At 39.0% G+C, this 19,039-nt stretch overlaps 1 protein-coding gene across 3 annotated transcripts in view; it reads left to right on the top strand.

Annotated features, from left to right (window-relative positions):
- The window catches only part of tmeff2a (transmembrane protein with EGF-like and two follistatin-like domains 2a), a 222,714-nt gene extending 203,675 nt beyond the window's left edge, over window positions 1–19,039 (top strand). For all 3 annotated transcript variants that reach the window (XM_088353044.1, XM_088353045.1, XM_088353043.1), the window contains 5 exons: window positions 3,309–3,457; window positions 10,509–10,556; window positions 11,167–11,275; window positions 15,526–15,684; window positions 18,653–19,039. In XM_088353044.1, coding sequence (XP_088209170.1) covers window positions 3,309–3,457; window positions 10,509–10,556; window positions 11,167–11,275; window positions 15,526–15,684; window positions 18,653–18,749 — 562 coding nt within the window. In that variant the 3' untranslated portion in view covers window positions 18,750–19,039. The remainder of the gene's footprint in view (window positions 1–3,308; window positions 3,458–10,508; window positions 10,557–11,166; window positions 11,276–15,525; window positions 15,685–18,652) is intronic.

The raw sequence follows: 19,039 nt of genomic DNA, 5'->3' as shown, positions 1-19,039 counted from the left end.
ACATAGTATATGTATCTGTATTAGCTATTTTACCCTACTTTCAAATTGACTAAGTTGGATACATAACATCCTGTGGAGAATGATGCACTACGTGACTACTCTGTTAAAGGATACCACCTCAAGTCTATCTACATTACAATATTAATAAATGAATCAAATGTTGATTTCATTTTTTAAAGCTTTGGGAAAAAATGGGACATGCATAATTAGAGTGCAATAAAACGCAGCATGTATTTATAAGAAATAAAAAGTAGCCTTTTGAAAAGGTAAATAAAATCAAATGAATAGAGTTTAACTTTGATTTTCGTGCACATGTCAAACAAGTCAGTGAATGAGTAAAACACAGCAGTGTCCTTTTCTCACTCTCTTTTGATACCAAATCAACGCACCCATCCTTGGGCCTGAGCAGCAAAACACAAATAATTTCCCTAAATCTTATTGCAAATATTTACAAAGGAGAATCAGAAATAATTTCATAAAAACAGCTATTGTGTCACTAAAAAGGTGCTTATGGCAGGTTTGTGTTCTTACCAGTTTAATATGACTTTTGTGTTGAAATTAGGAGTGTAGTGTGAGGTTGAGTTACATTGTGACGCTGCCCTTTTAAAAAGGGGCGGAGCTTGCATCCCACTCTATCACAGGACACACAGAAGAGAGAAAACTATGCGAAGGAGAATGCCGCCGGAGTCGTTGTAATGTAATATTTATACTACAACTTTTTAAAGCATTGTAAAACATTGAAAGGTTTTGCGTCATGTTTGTCCTCCCACAGAAACCATATTAAAATAACAATATTTTCCCCCCCAATCTTTTTCAATTTGTAAACATTTTTGGAAAGTGCCAGGGAGCCACTCGGCAGCGCTAAAGAACCGCATGCGGCTCCTGATCCGCGGGTTGCCAGCCCCCGCGTCAGGCTAATAGCATGCTAACTCAACAATAGCATCAGCAGCCGACTTGCAACTTGCCTGTTTCGGAGAAGACGCTATTTTCTTATCTCTGTGTTCCCATTGTGACACGCTTTTATCAGAGCAGCCTTCTTTTTTTCCCTTTGCAAAGTTTCATTTATCCTGCCATTGTGTCACAACATAACGTGGACGAGATTACCATATCCTGGCTGTGTAAATGCTTTGGAGCAGGGGTGGGCATACTACGGCCCGCGAACCGCCCGTCTGGCTTCTTGATCCGGCCTACCAGACGAAAGTCTTAAAAATATCATGATAAAATATATATATGTATATATATATATATAAAATAGTGAATAAAATGCTCTACTAAAATGACATTACTGCAAAAATATGACACAATTACTGCATAACTAAATATCAGATTTAGTGCTTAAAATAGGGACCTAATATATTACTTGGATTTAATTCTGAAAAAGAAACGATGTAAAAATACTACTATTACTACCGTAATACCATAAAACTACAACTAGGGAAATGCTACAGAAAACATATGCAGTAATACTACAGAAATATTACGGAAATACTACGACAGAAATACTACAAAAATACAGCTACAATTATATTGTAAAACAATAAGGAAATATTACAAAGATACTACTACAAAAAATACTACAATTTACCGCAAAACTACAAACCAAATGTAGTGCTTAAAAATGGGGACCAAATATACTATTTTAATTTAACTGTACTAAAGTACTATTACGGGCAGCACGGCGGCGCAGTGGTTAGCGCGTGTGCGGCACAGTTCTGAGGTTGTGGGAACCTCCTGCGTGGGTTCAAATCCAGCTCCCGGCCTAACTGTGCGGAGTTTGTATGTTCTCCCCGTGCTTGCGTGGGTTTCCTCCGGGCACTCCGGTTTCCTCCCACATTCCAAAGACATGCATTTCAGGTGAATTGGCCGGTCCAAATTGTCCCTAGGTGTGAATGAGCGAGTGAGTTGTCTGTCCCCGTGTGCCCTGCGATTGGCTGGCAACCAGTTCAGGGTGTCCCCTGCCCACTGCCCGTTGATTGCTGGGATGGGCTCCAGCACCCCCGCGACCCTACTGAGGATAAGCGGTGCAGCTGATGAGATGAGATGAGATGAAAGTACTATTACAGTAATACAACAAATTAATACTACAGAAATGCTACAAATATTCTAATGCAGAAACACTACAAAAACATCTACAGTAATACTAAAGAACTCCTCCAAAAATACCACTGCAGAAACCCTACAAAAATAAAACTACAGTTATACTACATTATACTACCGAAATACGAATAAAAATACTACTACAGTAATCCCACAAAACGACTACCACATAAATACTACTGCAGAAACACTACCAAAATATAACTACAATAATACAACCAAACACTACAAAAATACGTCTGTAATTAATCTACAGAAACATAACAAAAATACAACTATAGTGATACTACAAAATAAGACAAAAATACAAAAATACTTCTACTGAAGTACCACAGAAAATTGAACTGCAGTGATACTACAGAAATACAACAAAACCAAATATCAATTTGTACTTAAAACAGAGACCTAATCTATTATTTTGCTTCAATTGTGAGTGTTTCAAAACCAATGTGATACAACTAATGTATTCAAAAACAAGTATAAAGAAATATAACGTGTAGAAGCCTGCATGTATATTATCATGGTTGCCATGGGGCTCAATTGGCCGCGGCTGTGTGTGTCACAGTTGCCATGGTGCCCAATTGGCCCCGCCCGTGTGCGTCATGGTTGCCATGGTGCCCAATTGGCCCTGCCCGTGGGACGCCAGCTGCGGCTCGTTGAGAGATTGGATTTCTTTCTATATTAAGCTCAGCGCTCTCTTGCTGTTTGGTCAGTCCGTCAAACAAACTTCTGCCCCACAAGACGTGGGTTCGTTTTCCTGTTCCTAGTCCAGTATTGTTCCCGTTCATTTTTGTCCTGTTTAATTTCGGGTTCTAGTTTTGTTTCCGTCTGTTTTTGTCCTGTTGTTATTTTCTCCAATTTTTGTTCCCGTCTAGTTTCTCCTGTTTATTTTCAATATTCTGATTCGTTTTTTTATCCTGTCTGGGCCTTCCTGTCCAGTATCGACCCAATCTGACATCAACTCGAGCAATTGGAATCGGTCTCGTCGGTGCCTGGCTTCCTGTCCTTCCACGCCAGACCGGGTTCCTAACGTGCATGACTCCCCATTTCCCGTAAAATAAAAGGCTTATGTGAGAACGTCACGCGATTGGGTCCTGTATCTGTTCTGGTTATTTATTGCAAATGAAAAACAGTGTATACGTACATCTTCAAGCCAGGGTCTTCAAGATGATTGACTCTTTTTTCAAAATGTTCTATTTTTATGTGGGCAGGTGCGTTTGCAACATCGACTGTTCCCACATCAGCTTCAACCCGGTCTGCGCCTCGGACGGCCGTTCCTATGACAACCCCTGTCAGGTGAAGGAGGCTTCCTGTCAGAAACAGGAACGAATCGAAGTCAAGCACCTGGGACACTGCCAAGGTCAGATACCATGTCGGATACGCATCCGCAAACAATTTATTTTCAAAATCCGGGATATGATTGGATAGATATGCATTAAAAAACTTTCTGAATGAGATACCCTCACTCGGGGCATCAAATTTTATTTCATACATGTCATGATTACTGATGTGATTCACCTGTGCCTGCTCATTTGGCGCCAACCGCCGTGGGTTCTGATTGGCTCCCTGTCCCGACTTAAACCCAGAGGCGTGTTCAGGAGAGTGAGTGATTGCTATCGCGAGCTATCGCTAGCTTCTGAACGGCCAGTGATTATTGAGCGCTCGCGTGCCCGAGTAATCACGGGAGAAAGACCGCTTACTTTGATTTCCAACATGGCGTCGACAGTGCAGAAGATGGAGGATCTCACCCTGACGAGTGCTGTTGGCGATGTAATATATCGTCTTACATTGCCTGGTAATGTTTGTGAACAATGCAAGACAGGTATGACCCTTCCACTGCGTTTAGGATAACCTTAACTGTGTCAATATGCGAACTGTCGCTCATATCAGCCAACTCGCTCAAAGCAAGCTGTAGAACGAAATCCATTGTACTGTCGTCGGCCATTTTGGATCAGTAAGGCAATCACAGTGAGCGATTACAAAACGTTCAGCAGTGCGCGGCAAGCGATTATCAAGAGACTACATGTCTGATCACTCTCCTGAACACGCCTCTGTTCTGTCAGTCCCCTGTGGTCAGTCCGTCTGCGAACCTCAGTGTAAACTAGGCAAGCCTTTTTTGACCCTGACTCCCACCTGTCCCGGTTTTGCTCCCGTCTGGAACCTCTTCCCCGCAAGACGGGGGTTCTGACTCTGTCCTGTTTTCCTGTTGGTATTTCCTGTCCGGTATTTTTCCCGTTTATTTGGTCCTGTTTATTATCGGTTTCCAGTTTGGTTCTCGTCTATTTTTGTCCTGTTTATTATTCTCTCCAGTTTTCGTTCCCGTCTAGTTTGTCCTGTTTAATGTCAATATCCTGTTTCGTTATCAATCCTGTCTGTCCTGTCCGGTATCGACCCCATCCGTACGATATCTGCTTGTGCAATTGGAATCAATCTTGTCGGTCTCTGGCTTCCTGTCCTTCCGAGCCAGACTGCTGCCTAACGTGCATGACTCCCCATTTCCCGTAAAACAAAAGCTTGTGTGAGAAATGTCACGCATTTGGGTCCTGATCCTGTTCCGGTTCATGACAATACAACTCCCACAGTCATGAGCCCAGGCGCTGAGCTTTACACTTTTCCAACAAGTCTCAACAACGTGGATAGTTTATACATGATCTTCAGCTATTTGCAACACCCTTACATTAAAAAGTAATAATAATCAAAATGTATATTTATAATTATTTCATAATTATATTTAGTAAGAAAAAAACATAAGAATTAGTGACAATCATCATACAGTAATCCTTTGCTATAACGCAAATTGCTTTTCTGTCATGATTACTGATGTGACTCACCTGTGCCCGCTCATTTGGCACCAACCGCTCCGGGTTCTGATTGGTTCCCTGTCACTATTTGAACCCAGTCCTGTCTTTCCCCTGTTGTCAGTCCGCCTTTTCGACCCTGACTCCCACCTGTCCTGTTTTTGCTCCCGTTTTTCTCCAGCTACGACATGTTTTGATCCCAACCACGTCTGCTCTCCTGTCCCGGCTTACGACCCATTTTTGATCCCGACTATGTCTATTCTCCCGTCCTGGCTTATGACTCGTTTTTGACCCCGATCACGATTTTTGTCCCGGCTATCAACCCGTTTTTCTGTCCCTGACACCGCCATCGCCCACTAAAGAAGATCCACTTCCGTATTCGGATCACAATCCGATTGCGAGAGCGACTTGCTTCTCGTGTCTAGCGAGCACCGGATCGCCGGTTTCTATCTCACTAAATTTGTGAGAAACTTTACGCGATAGGGTCTAGCCTTTGTTCCAGGCACGTGACATTTTCACGTTTTCACTACTTCACGGATTTGCATTCTGCATTGTATTCCGAATATTGATCGGCTAAACGTTCTGCCCGCTTATTATTAATCGACGGCTTATAATTAATCGACGGCTTATAATTTTTGCCTATCATGTTTTGTTTCTTTTAAACCTAACCCCTGCAAAAATGAGAGGATCACTGTCTATAAATCAGTATTATTATTTTTGTTTTATCACGTACAGAACACAAAATTGAACGGCATACCCTCACTCAGGGCACCACTTTAAAACTGTCTACATACAACCACCGTTACCATGAGCCTGGGGGCGGGACTTAAGACTTAAGTCTAGTCAAGTCAAGTCATTTTTATTTGTATAGCCCTTAATCACAAAGAGTCTCAAAGGGCTCCACAGGTTATTGCACAGACTATTATTTCAGACTATTATTACATCATCCCCTGATCTGGAACCAACATGAGGGCAAGGAAAAACTCAAAAACCTCAACATGAGGAAAATGAAGAAACCTTGAGAAGGGACCGCACATGTGGTCCCCCCTTTCAGGATTACCAGACAGCAAAGGGTGTTGCAATTACAAATAATACAGAGATATTGTCCACAAAAAGTATAGGTTATTCATATGCTATAGAGTAGAAGTGTGTTTTAAGCTTAGAAATAAACATTTTCACTGAGGTTGCAGATCGGATCTCAGGGGAAAGAGCATTCCACAGCACCGGTGACTTACCAGGCAGGATGCATGACAAAGACAGTTGATGCAGGATACTCAACTATTTTCCATTCTATCGCGTTACAAACATTTTGCAACTTTAAAAGTAGTGACAATCGTCATGTATAATGTGTTACGTGTATAATGTGTCATGTGGTACGCTGTGTCAGATTTGCATTTACAAACAAATTACTTTCGAGACTGAGGATATGATTTAGTAGATATGTGTTTAAAAACACTACTTTTACGCCATCAATATTGAGGATTGACTCTAAGGAACACACATAGAACACAAGATTGAATTGCATACCCTCACTTGTGGCACTAATTTATAATTTCAAATGCCTCCCGTAGTCATGAGCCAGAAGGAAGGGCTTCATACTTTTCGTACAATACCCTTACATAAACGCTTGTTCATTCTTCCACAGCTACAATGCAATTACTTCTCACTCCTGCTTTCGGGCTTGACCTTGTCTCGGATTGTATTGTTGCTAAAGAGTAAGCAGGAAAAGGAAGTTATTGTTAAAAAGAAAAAAATAAACGAAAAAAGTTTGAGAAATACAAGAACCTACCAGTTCTTTTTTAAAAATATGAACGTTTGTATGATAGTTAATGTATTTTGATTATTATTATACTCAATATTGGTTCTTGTATTCATCAAAAAATAAATGTTTTTACCACTATGAGGTGCTAAATAATACACTTTGTCCCTTTAATGCTTTCGGGATATATGATGCAGAGTCTATAGCTATTTGATTACCAAGGAAGGACGTTGGTTGCTCAAATATGAGTCAAATATTAAATTGTCATAATTACCGATGTGAATCAACTGTGCCCGCACCTTTGGCGCCAACTGCCTTGGACTCTGATTGGCTCCCTGTCCCTATTCAAACCCACTCCTGTCTGTCCCCCTTTGTCAGTCCGTCTGCGAACCTCAGTTAACACTAGGCAAGCATTTTTCGACCCTGACTCCCACCTGTTTTTTGCTCCTGTCTGTCCCCCGGCTTCGACCAGTTTTTGATCTTGACCTCGTCTACTCTCCCGTCCCGGCTTTCGATCTCTTTTTGTCCCCGATCACGTCTACTCTCTTTTCCTTCTGACCTCGACCACGTTTTTGCTCTCCCGTCCCGGCTACTGATCCGTTTTTCCGTTCCCGATACCGCAATCGCTCGCCACGGAAGATCCGCTTCCGCGTTTAGAGCGACCTGCTTCCCGCGTCTAGTAATCACCGGATCGTGGACGTAACCCTTTCTCTTAAACATGTGAGAAACGCTACGCAAGTGGGTCCTGTCTCCATTCTGGTCCTGACATAAATGTGATATTACATTTAGAATGTATTTATTCAAATATTTCCTTAAATTATAAATTGAATAATACTGCTTCTCTGAGTAAAAGCTTCAACATTTTCTGGGAGGTGATAAGAGTATATTACTAGTCATACCTGGATTAGTGTTGTCAAGGTAAAGCTTTAACCTCTTAATTAAAGCTTAAAGGGGGTTAAAGTATTAACTCTGAGTTAAAGCGCAAAAGAATGTGGTCGGGGGCGGCAATAAACCACGTTACCCAGTGACTAATCATATTTATTTATGTGTTACTTGGATTAGTGCTGTCAAGGTAAAGTTTTAAACTCTTATTAAAAGCTTTGAAGCGTCATTAACTCTAACATAGGTTTGCAGAATGAATTCTTGAGTTAAACCTTTGAAATTGTCTCAGGAGGAATACTCTATATCACAAATAACCAGTCATGTTGATTTATTTGGTAATTAAATTAGTGAAGTCGAGATAAAGGTTTAGAGTTTTAACCTTTTGGTTAATGTTTTTCTGCTTCCTTAACTCTCGGGTTAATAATGAGTTAACGCTTTAAACCCCTGACTTTTAACAGCAATAAATTGGACCAACATACTTTTTCAAGCACCGTTCAATCAAATCTGTCAGTGCAAGTTTTTCGTAGAATTTCGGGTCTTTTCTTTTCTCGTCTTTTCCGACACAGTCGACAGCAAAAAAGTTTTAACTCCTCAGACTTTTCGAGCGTAACGCCGCTTGTCGACAAATCACAGACAAGAAGCATCTGGCGGCAACACGCGTGGCGAGAACGACACGACACGGAAAGTTGCCCTTTAAAATACGTGCATTTTCCTCACCAACCTCGCTCAGGAACAGAAATACATAACAACATGCCGTTGCTATTTTTAGAAATGATCCGCAGGCTACTTACCTCGGGCGACCCCGTTTATGACTAAAGTATATCACAGCCTCGATTCTCCACGTTTCCCTGCCTCGGCACCTTTCACTGTCATTGACAACTCGTTAATCACATTAGCCGAATGTCTGCGACAGTAATCTGCCGCCCCCGACATACAGTTAGCTGGCGTATAGTCACAGCATTAGCGAACGCTAATTACCTTTTAGCCTAATGTCTCCCATTTGGATTCAGTGTTTGTTTCTTAATGTTCCACGACACTAAGATATTTTATTCATCAGCCTGGTTATAACCCATAAAGTGACTCATTTTGTTTTTTTGGGCATGTGACTGTTTTTTGTTTTTTTTTTCCGTCACATTTTCTTTCGTCTACTCTTGAGCGGTGTTCCGCAAGGTTTGGAATCGGCGGAAAGTGTTGTCATGTGTGCGAAAACTCCATCACAATCCGGTAAAAGATGCTCACATCAGTGCCTCTGCAGGGGGTATTTAGGGATAATCCAGGACACAGTTATCGGTCCTTGCAAACCTTTGAGACTGGAAGACACATACCTGTTAACCTGTACGGTTTTGCCATACAGAGTACGTTTATCATGCATTTTAAGACGTGTACGACGTACGAGGAAATCTGTACGGAAAAACGCAAATTTGTCAATGATGGGTACCATCCGGTAAACACAGACTATCACGAAACGACAAATCAATCAAGTCAAACGAGTTCGCCGCGGAAGCCTCTATCTCGGTATCGTTTTTTTTCGTTGCGAGCTGTTTGATGCTAATGTGCGCATGCGTCTGCAGCCTCGGATTTCATGTGGTAATTGTGTACTGAAAGGAAGTCTGTCTCTTTTTAGAGAACCGGCTTTTTCGGCTCAACTCATTAAAGAGGCCGGCTTTCAAACGGCTCACTTGCTTTGATGCATTATATTACAATTTGTTATTTTGTATAAAGAAGTTAAGAAAAAAAGGAAGTATAAAATGAGAAAATGAAAAAAGACAGTTTTGTGGTTATCCTTTTAATCAGTATATTACCAACAATAATTTTAATGCAGAAAATGAATTCATAATTTGAATAAGAAAATGTATTATTCTACTTAATTATATTTGCATGTATTTTTCCTTCTACAGTGAACATCCAAGCTACTTTATTATTTAACTTTTTTTAATAATAAACCTCATTCATGTCGAGCAACTCGGGATTTCACAACAAAATGTTAATTAACAATATATATGATATAACAAAACACATGTACAATATAACATGTTATACTACATAAATAAACACGTTTGAAAAAAAAATATATAGTGTAAGATTATCTTGTATTTTGTAAGGGAAAATACGACAGTTTGTAAGGGCATGGAGCCCTGGAGCTTGACAGGTATGAAGAAACAACCGAGTCACCCACGAAGCACAGATATCAAGATTGGCAGTAAAGAAGTGCACGTACCCTCACTCGGGGCACCAATTTTTGTAATGGTTATCTTTGACAGATTTTGACTCCTCGAGGCAATTTTTTTTTGTAATACTACAAAAAAGTGCATTTAAAGAGCATTTAAAACACATTGTGATTCCTTACAATCATCCAACTGGACTTTAAATAATACATGTATTTGTCTATAATTTTGTCAATTAGTCAATAATTCTAATAAATCAATTGATTGGAGAGTCCTTACTCCGGGCACCGATTTTTATATAGTAGTCAAACCTTCTTTGACAGTTTCTGACTATTAGCGACAAACCTTTTCAGTGTTATCCTGGAAAAAATGTGACTCAAAGTTTAGTAAAAACTGCATTTTCACAATCATTCAACTGGATTTAAAATATTAGTTTAATACTGTACATCTAATATTTCGGGGGGTTTTTGCAGTAATTTACAAAAACCCGGTCGCCTGTGAAACACGTTTCACGAGATTGACAGCCATATACGTGACGTTATTTATTTCAATTTGCTTAAAAGCGCAACAATATACTTCACTCTGGGCACAAATTTTTTTCAATCGTAATCAAATGTTCATGATTCTGAGTTGTGTTCTTGTTAAACAAATGATCCAATCTTTAATGCATATTGCCATTCCTCCCAATCATCCAACCTGCCTTTAAATATTACAATGTTGTCATATATTGTCAGATTTTGTCAATTATACAGTTATTTAAATCAACCCATCAGAACAAAAATAAAACTAAAATGCTTTTTTTTCCAGAGAGGAACAAAGGCCGAAATGGACACTTTGCACCCACTGACATCACCGGTAAGTTAGTTTAGAAATATATTTTCTTATTTTTTGTCAAGTCATGTTTTTTGGACCGGTTTGAGGGATTACGACTTAAAATCAGAATTTGCCAAAAAGATAGAAAACACTCATTATATACTGACACTGCTTTGATCTTGTTTTAAGGACAATTTTTGTATTAATTTATTTTATTTTGTCTTTATTTATTTTATCTGGCTGTTGGTTGATAACTTAGACATTGAGATTTTCTAGGAAATGTGATTTCTAAATCGCACGGTGTTTAGTGGTTGATAGAGCCTACTTTTACCTCAAATAACTACAACCTGGTAATAACATCGTAATAACATAGTAATGCCACTTTATTCTCGAACTGCATATCAAATTGGTAGCACCAACAAGTAACAAAATGCAGCTCTCCGCTTCAAAGACCCTGTGTAACATCTTTGTTGTGCGTATTTCCTAAGTTCCAGTTGTATATAGGTATATATATTTTCATATTATATTTATATATCATATTTATATATTATATTTATACATTATATTTATATATTATATTTATATATTATATTTATATGTATATGATATATGATATAGTAAGTAATTTTGTAATTATGGGCAATTTTGACAGGAAACGGCCAAGCAGATGGTCTGTACACCCCCTGCCCGGACCTCTACAAAAACTACTGCGTCCACGGAGATTGTCAGTTCCCAAGCATACCTGCCCAGCCCTCGTGCAGGTACGCACTTACAAATATAAAAGTATCACATGTACGCAGACAAATATAAAAATATGAAACGCGGAAGTTGCAGCCGTCTTGTCCTTGACAGAAAGGAAATCCTTGTGTGAATCGCACACACAGCAATTATTTCCGACTTCATTTTCGTTCGGGAATTGCCAGATAAGAGCTTTGATTAATCCCCAAGAGAAAAGGGAAACAAAGCTGTTGATGAAAAATGTACTGACTCTACAGTAAGTTCAATTTGGGGGCGGGGGTGGGGGGTGTAGTATTGTGGCATGCAAATGAGAGTCTGCATAGCAAATGCTGCAGAGGGTCAGGTGACGCTTGTGGGCCGAGCTTGGTCTCAACACGGATTAGTTAGATTTTCAGTCATTGTTTTGCTTTGAAGTGAAATATACAATAATCCCTTGCTGTATTGCGGTTTCCCTACCGCAGATTTTCGTTATGTATTGTGTTCTGCATTATAATTGGCTAAACAAAGGAAGATGCTTTCTATCGCCAACAAAACTGGACCTCTCCACCCGCTAAACTTGCTCTGGAGCCACACCCTGGTCTTTGGTGCTCCCAAGTGGCTTCTTGGCGGTTTTTCAAAAATGTTTGATAATGAAAATGTATATGGTTTATTTTGGACAGAACCGGAGTTTTCCATACCGTCCACATGATGGCGGCAAAGTTTAATGTAAAGTAAGGTGGAACCAGTTCGTAATCTGTAGTTATTCGATGAAACATTGAACAATTGTACAGGTGAAATTATTTGGAAAATTGTAATTTGACAGTAAAGAAGTTGTTTGTTAAGTATTTTTATTTGTTTATCAAATATTTGAGCCTGTGAATTGGATTTATTCTTAAGTAATTAATAATAAAATCCAGGTTTATACTTCGCAGATTTTGACTATCGCGGGACTTTTTGGAACGCAATCCCCCGCGACAATATATATATATATATATATAATACACACACATATTTAAAGCCATTAAAAACAAGGATTGGATTTTTGGTTGGTTTATGTAACAAAACACCTCCTAAAAGGTAAGCTAAACATCAAACAAAGCCGTGCAAACAACTCGGACGACCTAGCATATAGCTTTCAAAGCCAAGTGGTATGTTTTGTTTATTCAAAACTCTAGGACGTGATACTTTAAGTTAACGAGATCTTCAGCGTTCAAAAAATTTCAACCAGCTTAAAACAAAATGGCAGACTTCCTGTTTATTGAGGATTTTGGAGACTTGAGCAAAAGTAGTGAAGGCTAATGCTAATATAAGCATGAAGATAGCAGGACTCAAACTAATAACAAAGTTTTAGGTTTTAAAAAGAAGTGTTGAAATGTTCAAAACAGTGGAAAGTAATGCAGGAATCATACTAAAAACTAATTTCAGATTCAAAACAGCTATATTGAAATTTGCAACAACAACAACAAAAATCGGAACTCTAAGACACGATACTTAACGTTAACAAGATCTTAAGAGTGTTCAAAAATATGTCAACTAGCTTAAAACAAAACAGCAGCCTTCCTGTTTATTGAGGATTTTGGAAAAACAATGGAAGCTTATGCAAACGTTAACAGGACTGAAGTCAGGTTCAAAAAGGGAGTATTCAAAATGTTATGGAAGTGTATGGTAACATTAGCAGAACTCATCTCATGTTCAAAAAGAAGTATTAGAAATGGCAAAGCCGTTAGAGCTAATACTAATGTTAGAGTGTGCTCAAAGATAGCAGGATTCATACTAATAACAAATTTCAGTTTTAAAAATAAGGCGGTGAAATTTGCACACAAAAAACAAACAAACAAACAAAAACAGAAACTATATATATACATATATATATATATATATATATATATATATATATATATATATATATATATATATATATATGATTAATCAAAACTCTAAGATATGATACGTTAACAAAATCTCAAGATTGCTTGAAAATGTCGACTAACTTAAAACAAAATTACCAAATTCCCTGTTTATTTGGGTATTTTGGGAAAATTCTCTTAAAACAAATAAATGACTTACTTCCTGTTTTTTGTCGGATTTTTGAGACGTGAAGCGAAACAGCAGAAGCGACAGCAGAACGCTAACATTGGCACATTCTCAAAGCTAGCAGGATTTAAAAGCAAAACAAATATCAGGTTTAGAAAAATAAATATTGAATTTTCTCCTTGAACATAATTTGTATGAAAACCTTTCAGAGAAAAGTGAGAAGTTATGGTTAATCAAAACTGTAAAACATAATTTAAGTTAACAAAAAGTTTTTGAAAAACGTTAGCTCGTTTAACACAAAAGAACCCCCTTCCTGTGTCCGACATCCTGTTCATTGTGGATTTCACAAAGGACCCCAAATTAGGAGCAGAAATCCGGGCCTGCTTAAAAACGTCAAATTATTTCCTTTTATAATGGACGTTTTAAAAGTCATAATTACGTCGGAGAGGGGAATTTTCGCAAATAATTCACGTTTTCAGCTCTTTTCTGCCGTTTCCTTTTCATAAAAGACACAATGGAAAACCAGAGAATGTCATTGTGAGGCAGCTCCCTCCCTAGCTTGAATGGACTCATATCCCTTTGTATGGACAAAGATCTTTGCTGCCCTCTAGTGGTTACACGGAAAAAAGTAACACAGCAAGTCCTGCGTGTGAAATAGAGAGCGAAGCAGTAAAGGTGGCATTTTTGCGGTAACAAGATCCCCCGAGACCAAAGCTGGAGCGTTTAGCTCCTCTCTCAGCCAGACTCCGTCGATTTGAGTCTTGCCACATCCCCCCAGAAAATAAAAACATATCCGAGGACTGTACTAGCCTCTGCATCATATCATGGATTTAAACCAGGACAGAATAGATGAGAGATCCCTCCATCTGTGCCGCTTATCCTCAATAGGGTTTTTGGAATGTGGGAGGAAACCAGAGTGCCTGGAAGAAACCCACTCAGGCACGGGGAGAACATGCAAACTCCCCACGGGGACGCCGGTAGCTGGAATTTAAAACTGGACCTTCGCACCACATAGCTGATGCGCTAACCACCCATCCAGATTAGAAAATGATTATTTTCTTTCTTAATCGGCATTGTATGGTGTACAGAAAAAATCAAGAATGTTTAGGACCTTCTGATCTCAAAGACACATTCCTGCTACATCATGTTAAAATACAGGCTACAGTAGATATAAAGGAGCAAAATCTTAAAGAAAGGTGCATGGGATGTAAAAACACCAACAAGGTCTACCTGAAAAAGACATTAAAGTCAGACAACATGGGACACGTTAGAAAGGAAACCGGTTGTTACTAATCAAAGGAAGAGAACGCAAAGGAGTACATGTTTCAAGTTCAACCAGCCCTAATAGAACAAAACATGAAAGAGAGATAACCAAGAAACATTTCAACACATGGAAAGAACAATAACGGAAGTGATAAGACAATGATACCATGAAATATAATGCAGGCACACTAACTGACTCTAACCAAATCAAACATGAAAATAAGACAATGCAGAATATATTGGGACACTGAATTGCTCTAACTGAACCAAACGTGAAAGAAAGATAATGTCAATTGGTTGTAACTGAACAAAACACCAAAGGACGAAGGTGCAGGAAGTCTACTCTTGTGTGGTTGTAAGAATAACATAATATCCCACCTCCAACCAGTTCGAACAGAACAAAACATGAAAGTAAGACAACACACACACACAAAAAAATCCCATACATGGACAGAACAACAATAGTGCCATTACATACAGTGAAATGTTAAATGCAGTAACACGAACAAGCTCTAACTTAACAAAACATGTAAGTAAGAAAATACAGAATATGTTTGGACAATGTAATTATATAGCTGAAGAAAACGTGAAATGAGGACAATAAGTTGGGACATTAATTTTGTCTTCACAAATGTGAAAGGAAGACAATTCCAGCTAGTTCTAATTGAACAATTAACATTAAAGACAATGCAGAATATGCTTGGACAGCAAACTGCTCTGACTGAACAAAACATGAAAGCGGGACAACACAAGAAAATTTCCTACACGTGGACAAAAGAACAAGAGAGCCATGACGACAAGGCTAACAATTATAACGCAGTCCCCCTAGCTGTAACTAAACAAAACATGAAATAAAGACACAGCAGAATGTTCACGAATTAGTTCTTACAGAACAAAAGGTCTTTGAGTTGTTGAAAAGAGAAATATATTGCCATTTTTGATTGATTAGAACTTTAGATTTGTATTTAAAACCATTTTCCTTCCATGTTGTTTTCAGTTGCCACTCAGGTTTCAGCGGGCCCCAGTGCGACACGAAAGAGTACAACGTGCTCTATGTAGTTCCGGGCTCGGGCAAGCTGCACTACGTCCTCATCGCATCCGTCATCGGAGCACTGCAGGTGCTCGTCATCTGCGTCGTGGTGCTCTGCATTACCAGGTATGGCCACAAGGGGGAGCAGCGTATCATCTATTGTAAAAAAACTCAAATGATGTTAAGCTACTGTTAGGAAATTAATATCAAAATGTACTTTACCAAATTGTTCGAATTAGTTATCTGACTACATTAACCAAACACACCTACATTCTCCTAACAATCCGCGCTCGTTTCTTGATTTGAAAACATGGACAAGAATAGCCGACATTTTCACACGGGGGCAGATTTAATTTCTTAAACAATTTAACTAAGTGAACTCCATCGAATATATGGCCAAATTAGCCGAATTAGTGTCGCTCGAGTCTCCGTCAAGCCTCCGCTCTCGATCTTCTTTCCTCTTTTCGACCCACATCTCTCCGCAAGCGGGTTTGCCGGCTCTTTCCATGGTCGTGCCAATGAAAGCCCCCACGTGGTGCCACCATCTCGGAGAAGAGCGTCCCGATGTCTGAAAAACTCATAACAGCAGCGCGCTTATCAAAACAACTTCTCCAAACAATGCCTGCCGTCTGCGTCAGAGTTCTGTTATCAAAATTCCCCAGCCAAAACATTCCGAATTTGGGACAGCTTGACCTGAAGCCCGCTCAGTGAAAATCTTCATCGCACACGATAAATGTAACTTGTATTTAATCGTATAAAATCCTTTGTAGTAAAATGTATAAAATCCTTCACTACTTGATGGAAACTTGTTACAAATAACAAGGAATCGCCTAAAATGCATTATTTAAAGTGATGGCAACGACTTATATCAGGGGTCCGGAACCTTTTTGACCCAAAGAGCCATAAAAAATAGCCACACTATATATTTGAAGACAAAGTTCAAGAACACCGTCAAACCCGCTCTCCAGACAAAAGCTATTTCCCTGTGTGACGTTTAATGATTTGATCATTTCTATTAAATACTAATCATGCCAGAGCCTGTGTCCTAAATCAATATACAGTATACAGTACATACAGCACCACTTGTGTTGAGGCTTTTTTTTTTCGTCATTTTTGTCCTAAATAATGTTTTCAAAACAAGGTGCAAGCAAAGCTCTTTTGTAAAAATGTCACAAAATACTGCTCGCAAGCCATAGGTTCTTGACCCTTGACTTAGATCATTTATTTGTTTGCTGTCATCTCTCAGCACGTCTACTTAATGCATATAGGGGTGCATGCTTTTGTCTGACAAAGGGGGCCCTGAGACAGTGTTTTGTTGCAGCAGATCATTTAGAGCCAAACCTAAATGTATTTATCTAACACTTTTCAGATATTAGAAGTGCTGTATAAAAAACATTCAATGTACAATAAGGTGTAGCTTTTGCAGTTATGAGTAGATGAAGATGTATAATCGACCCAAAAACCCTTCATTTAATGTACTGTACATTCATTTGCCTCGCTTAAGTTGTTGTCCATCCATTCATAATGCATAGATGAATGAATGGGAGTTATTGTATAGAGCAGGGGTCTCCAACGTAGTGCCCCCTTAGGACAGCTGAGGTGCCTGTTCTAAAAATTCTTCACCGGTGCTGCGTCATTGTGATTTTCCAGTTAAAGGTTTTTTCAGTGGTTGGCTGAGTCCACTTAACTCTATTTTTAACAATAAACCTGATAATCACATTGTAACAACATAGTAATAACATGATCAGTAGTTCTTTTAGCAATTTAAATAAATTCGAATTCATAGGCTTCAACCTGCAGACGCACCCCTACTTTCGAATGAGATTTCGGACGATCGTTCGTAAATTGAATTTGTTTGTAAGTTAATCCAGTGCGATATTTTTATGTTTAAGGCTTGTATAAATAACCAGTATTGTTTTGTACTAAAAAAGTAAACATTTCATAAAATAATATGCTCTATAAAGATAAATAAAATTAAGTTTAACTTACTTTTGGAAGATGAGCTTCAAGATGCCCTCCACTGTGGTAGAGAGTGGCCGAAAAAAAGCGATCTGACCATTTTCTCAACCGCATCAAGCTTTCTTATTCCACTTTAATTTCAAAAGAAACGGTTCACCTCTTTACACTTTACACCAATCATATTGAATGGATGCACGTGATATTAAGCAAAATGTCAAAGTTCTTAGTGCGCTGGAGATACAGTATAGAATGTTTACACATGAACTAGGAAGAGGAAGCGGATTTTTCTTTCTTCCGGGTGGACCTTGCACAGCGCTACACACTAGTAGGGTCGGAAAGAAGCTCTACAGTATGGTAGTGTCCTGTACTCGGAAAAAGACCCACAATACAAAATCTAACTTACAGCAATGACCGGATATTTTTCGACATCCTGAAAAAATGTTTGTATCTACTGTTTTTCGTAATTGGAATGGTCGTTAGTAGGGTAGCGTCTGTACTGTATTATTGTGAAAAATAAAAACCCACAAACAAACATATGATGAAGTACTCGCATTCCCCTGAAAAGTTGCCTTTCTATTCATTTTATTGCACTTTATAAAAAAGTATCCTACATCATTGCAGGTATATACTGTAGCATAGATTTGTATGTTTTCTTAAGTTATTTGATGGACACTTTTTTTATTCTTTTATATTGTTCAATATTCCTTTGTTTTGTGCATTTTTTTTCTATCCGTCCAAAACTTCTATGTTTGAATTAGGATTAGGAAATTAAAGATAGGAATTTGAATAATCCGATAAAAAATTATCGAAAAAAGAATCGAAAGATTCATCAATTAATAAAGTAATCGTTAGTTGTGGTCCTAGTCTCAAAAATGACCGATTTGGCTCGTTTCCTCTAGAGCTGTGACGTCATTGAAGGAACCCAACACTTTCAAAATGGCCAATCGCATTAACACAACATGTGAGGCTAGCTACGAAACAGATGACGATTGTAGTGAACAGCAATTGCATACTGCTCATTTGTGCTCGGAGAAAGACAGAAAATAACGACTGCCTTGGTCCGATTATTGCCTGCATGTAAACGCAGGTGAGTTACTTTCTGACTTCTTTTTTTTTTTTAATACCCCCCATGCAGGAAGTGCCCCCGCACCAACAGGATCAACCGTCAGAAGCAAAACAACGTCCACTTCAGTTCCGAGAACACAATGCGAGCATCCACCCGGCTCATCTGAGCCCCTCGGATGTGGGGGGCGGGGGGGTTGTCTTGTCATATGCTTGCCCCTTCACCCACCGAACACCACCTCAAAAAATGTAGGACCTGCTTCCCCCTTCATGGCCGCTATGAACTTCCAAGAATGCCCCCAAGGGGAGAATGTTGAGGACAGTCACTTTAGAGAAGTGGGGGGGGGGGGCTTGTAGAGGGTATGGGGGTCTTTGAGAATACTGAATGTGAGTACGTAAGTGTGAATATGTAAATTCGATGTTTTGGTAGACGCGGGTTAGCTGGTGTCTCATCTGTAGG

The sequence above is a fragment of the Urocampus carinirostris genome, chromosome 14, assembly GCF_059441175.1.
Source record: "Urocampus carinirostris isolate Australia breed hairy pipefish chromosome 14, RoL_Ucar_1.0, whole genome shotgun sequence".
Classification (NCBI taxonomy): domain Eukaryota; kingdom Metazoa; phylum Chordata; class Actinopteri; order Syngnathiformes; family Syngnathidae; genus Urocampus; species Urocampus carinirostris.
Note: the sequence above shows the minus strand (reverse complement) of the source record. Positions and strands in the feature narration are given on the sequence as shown.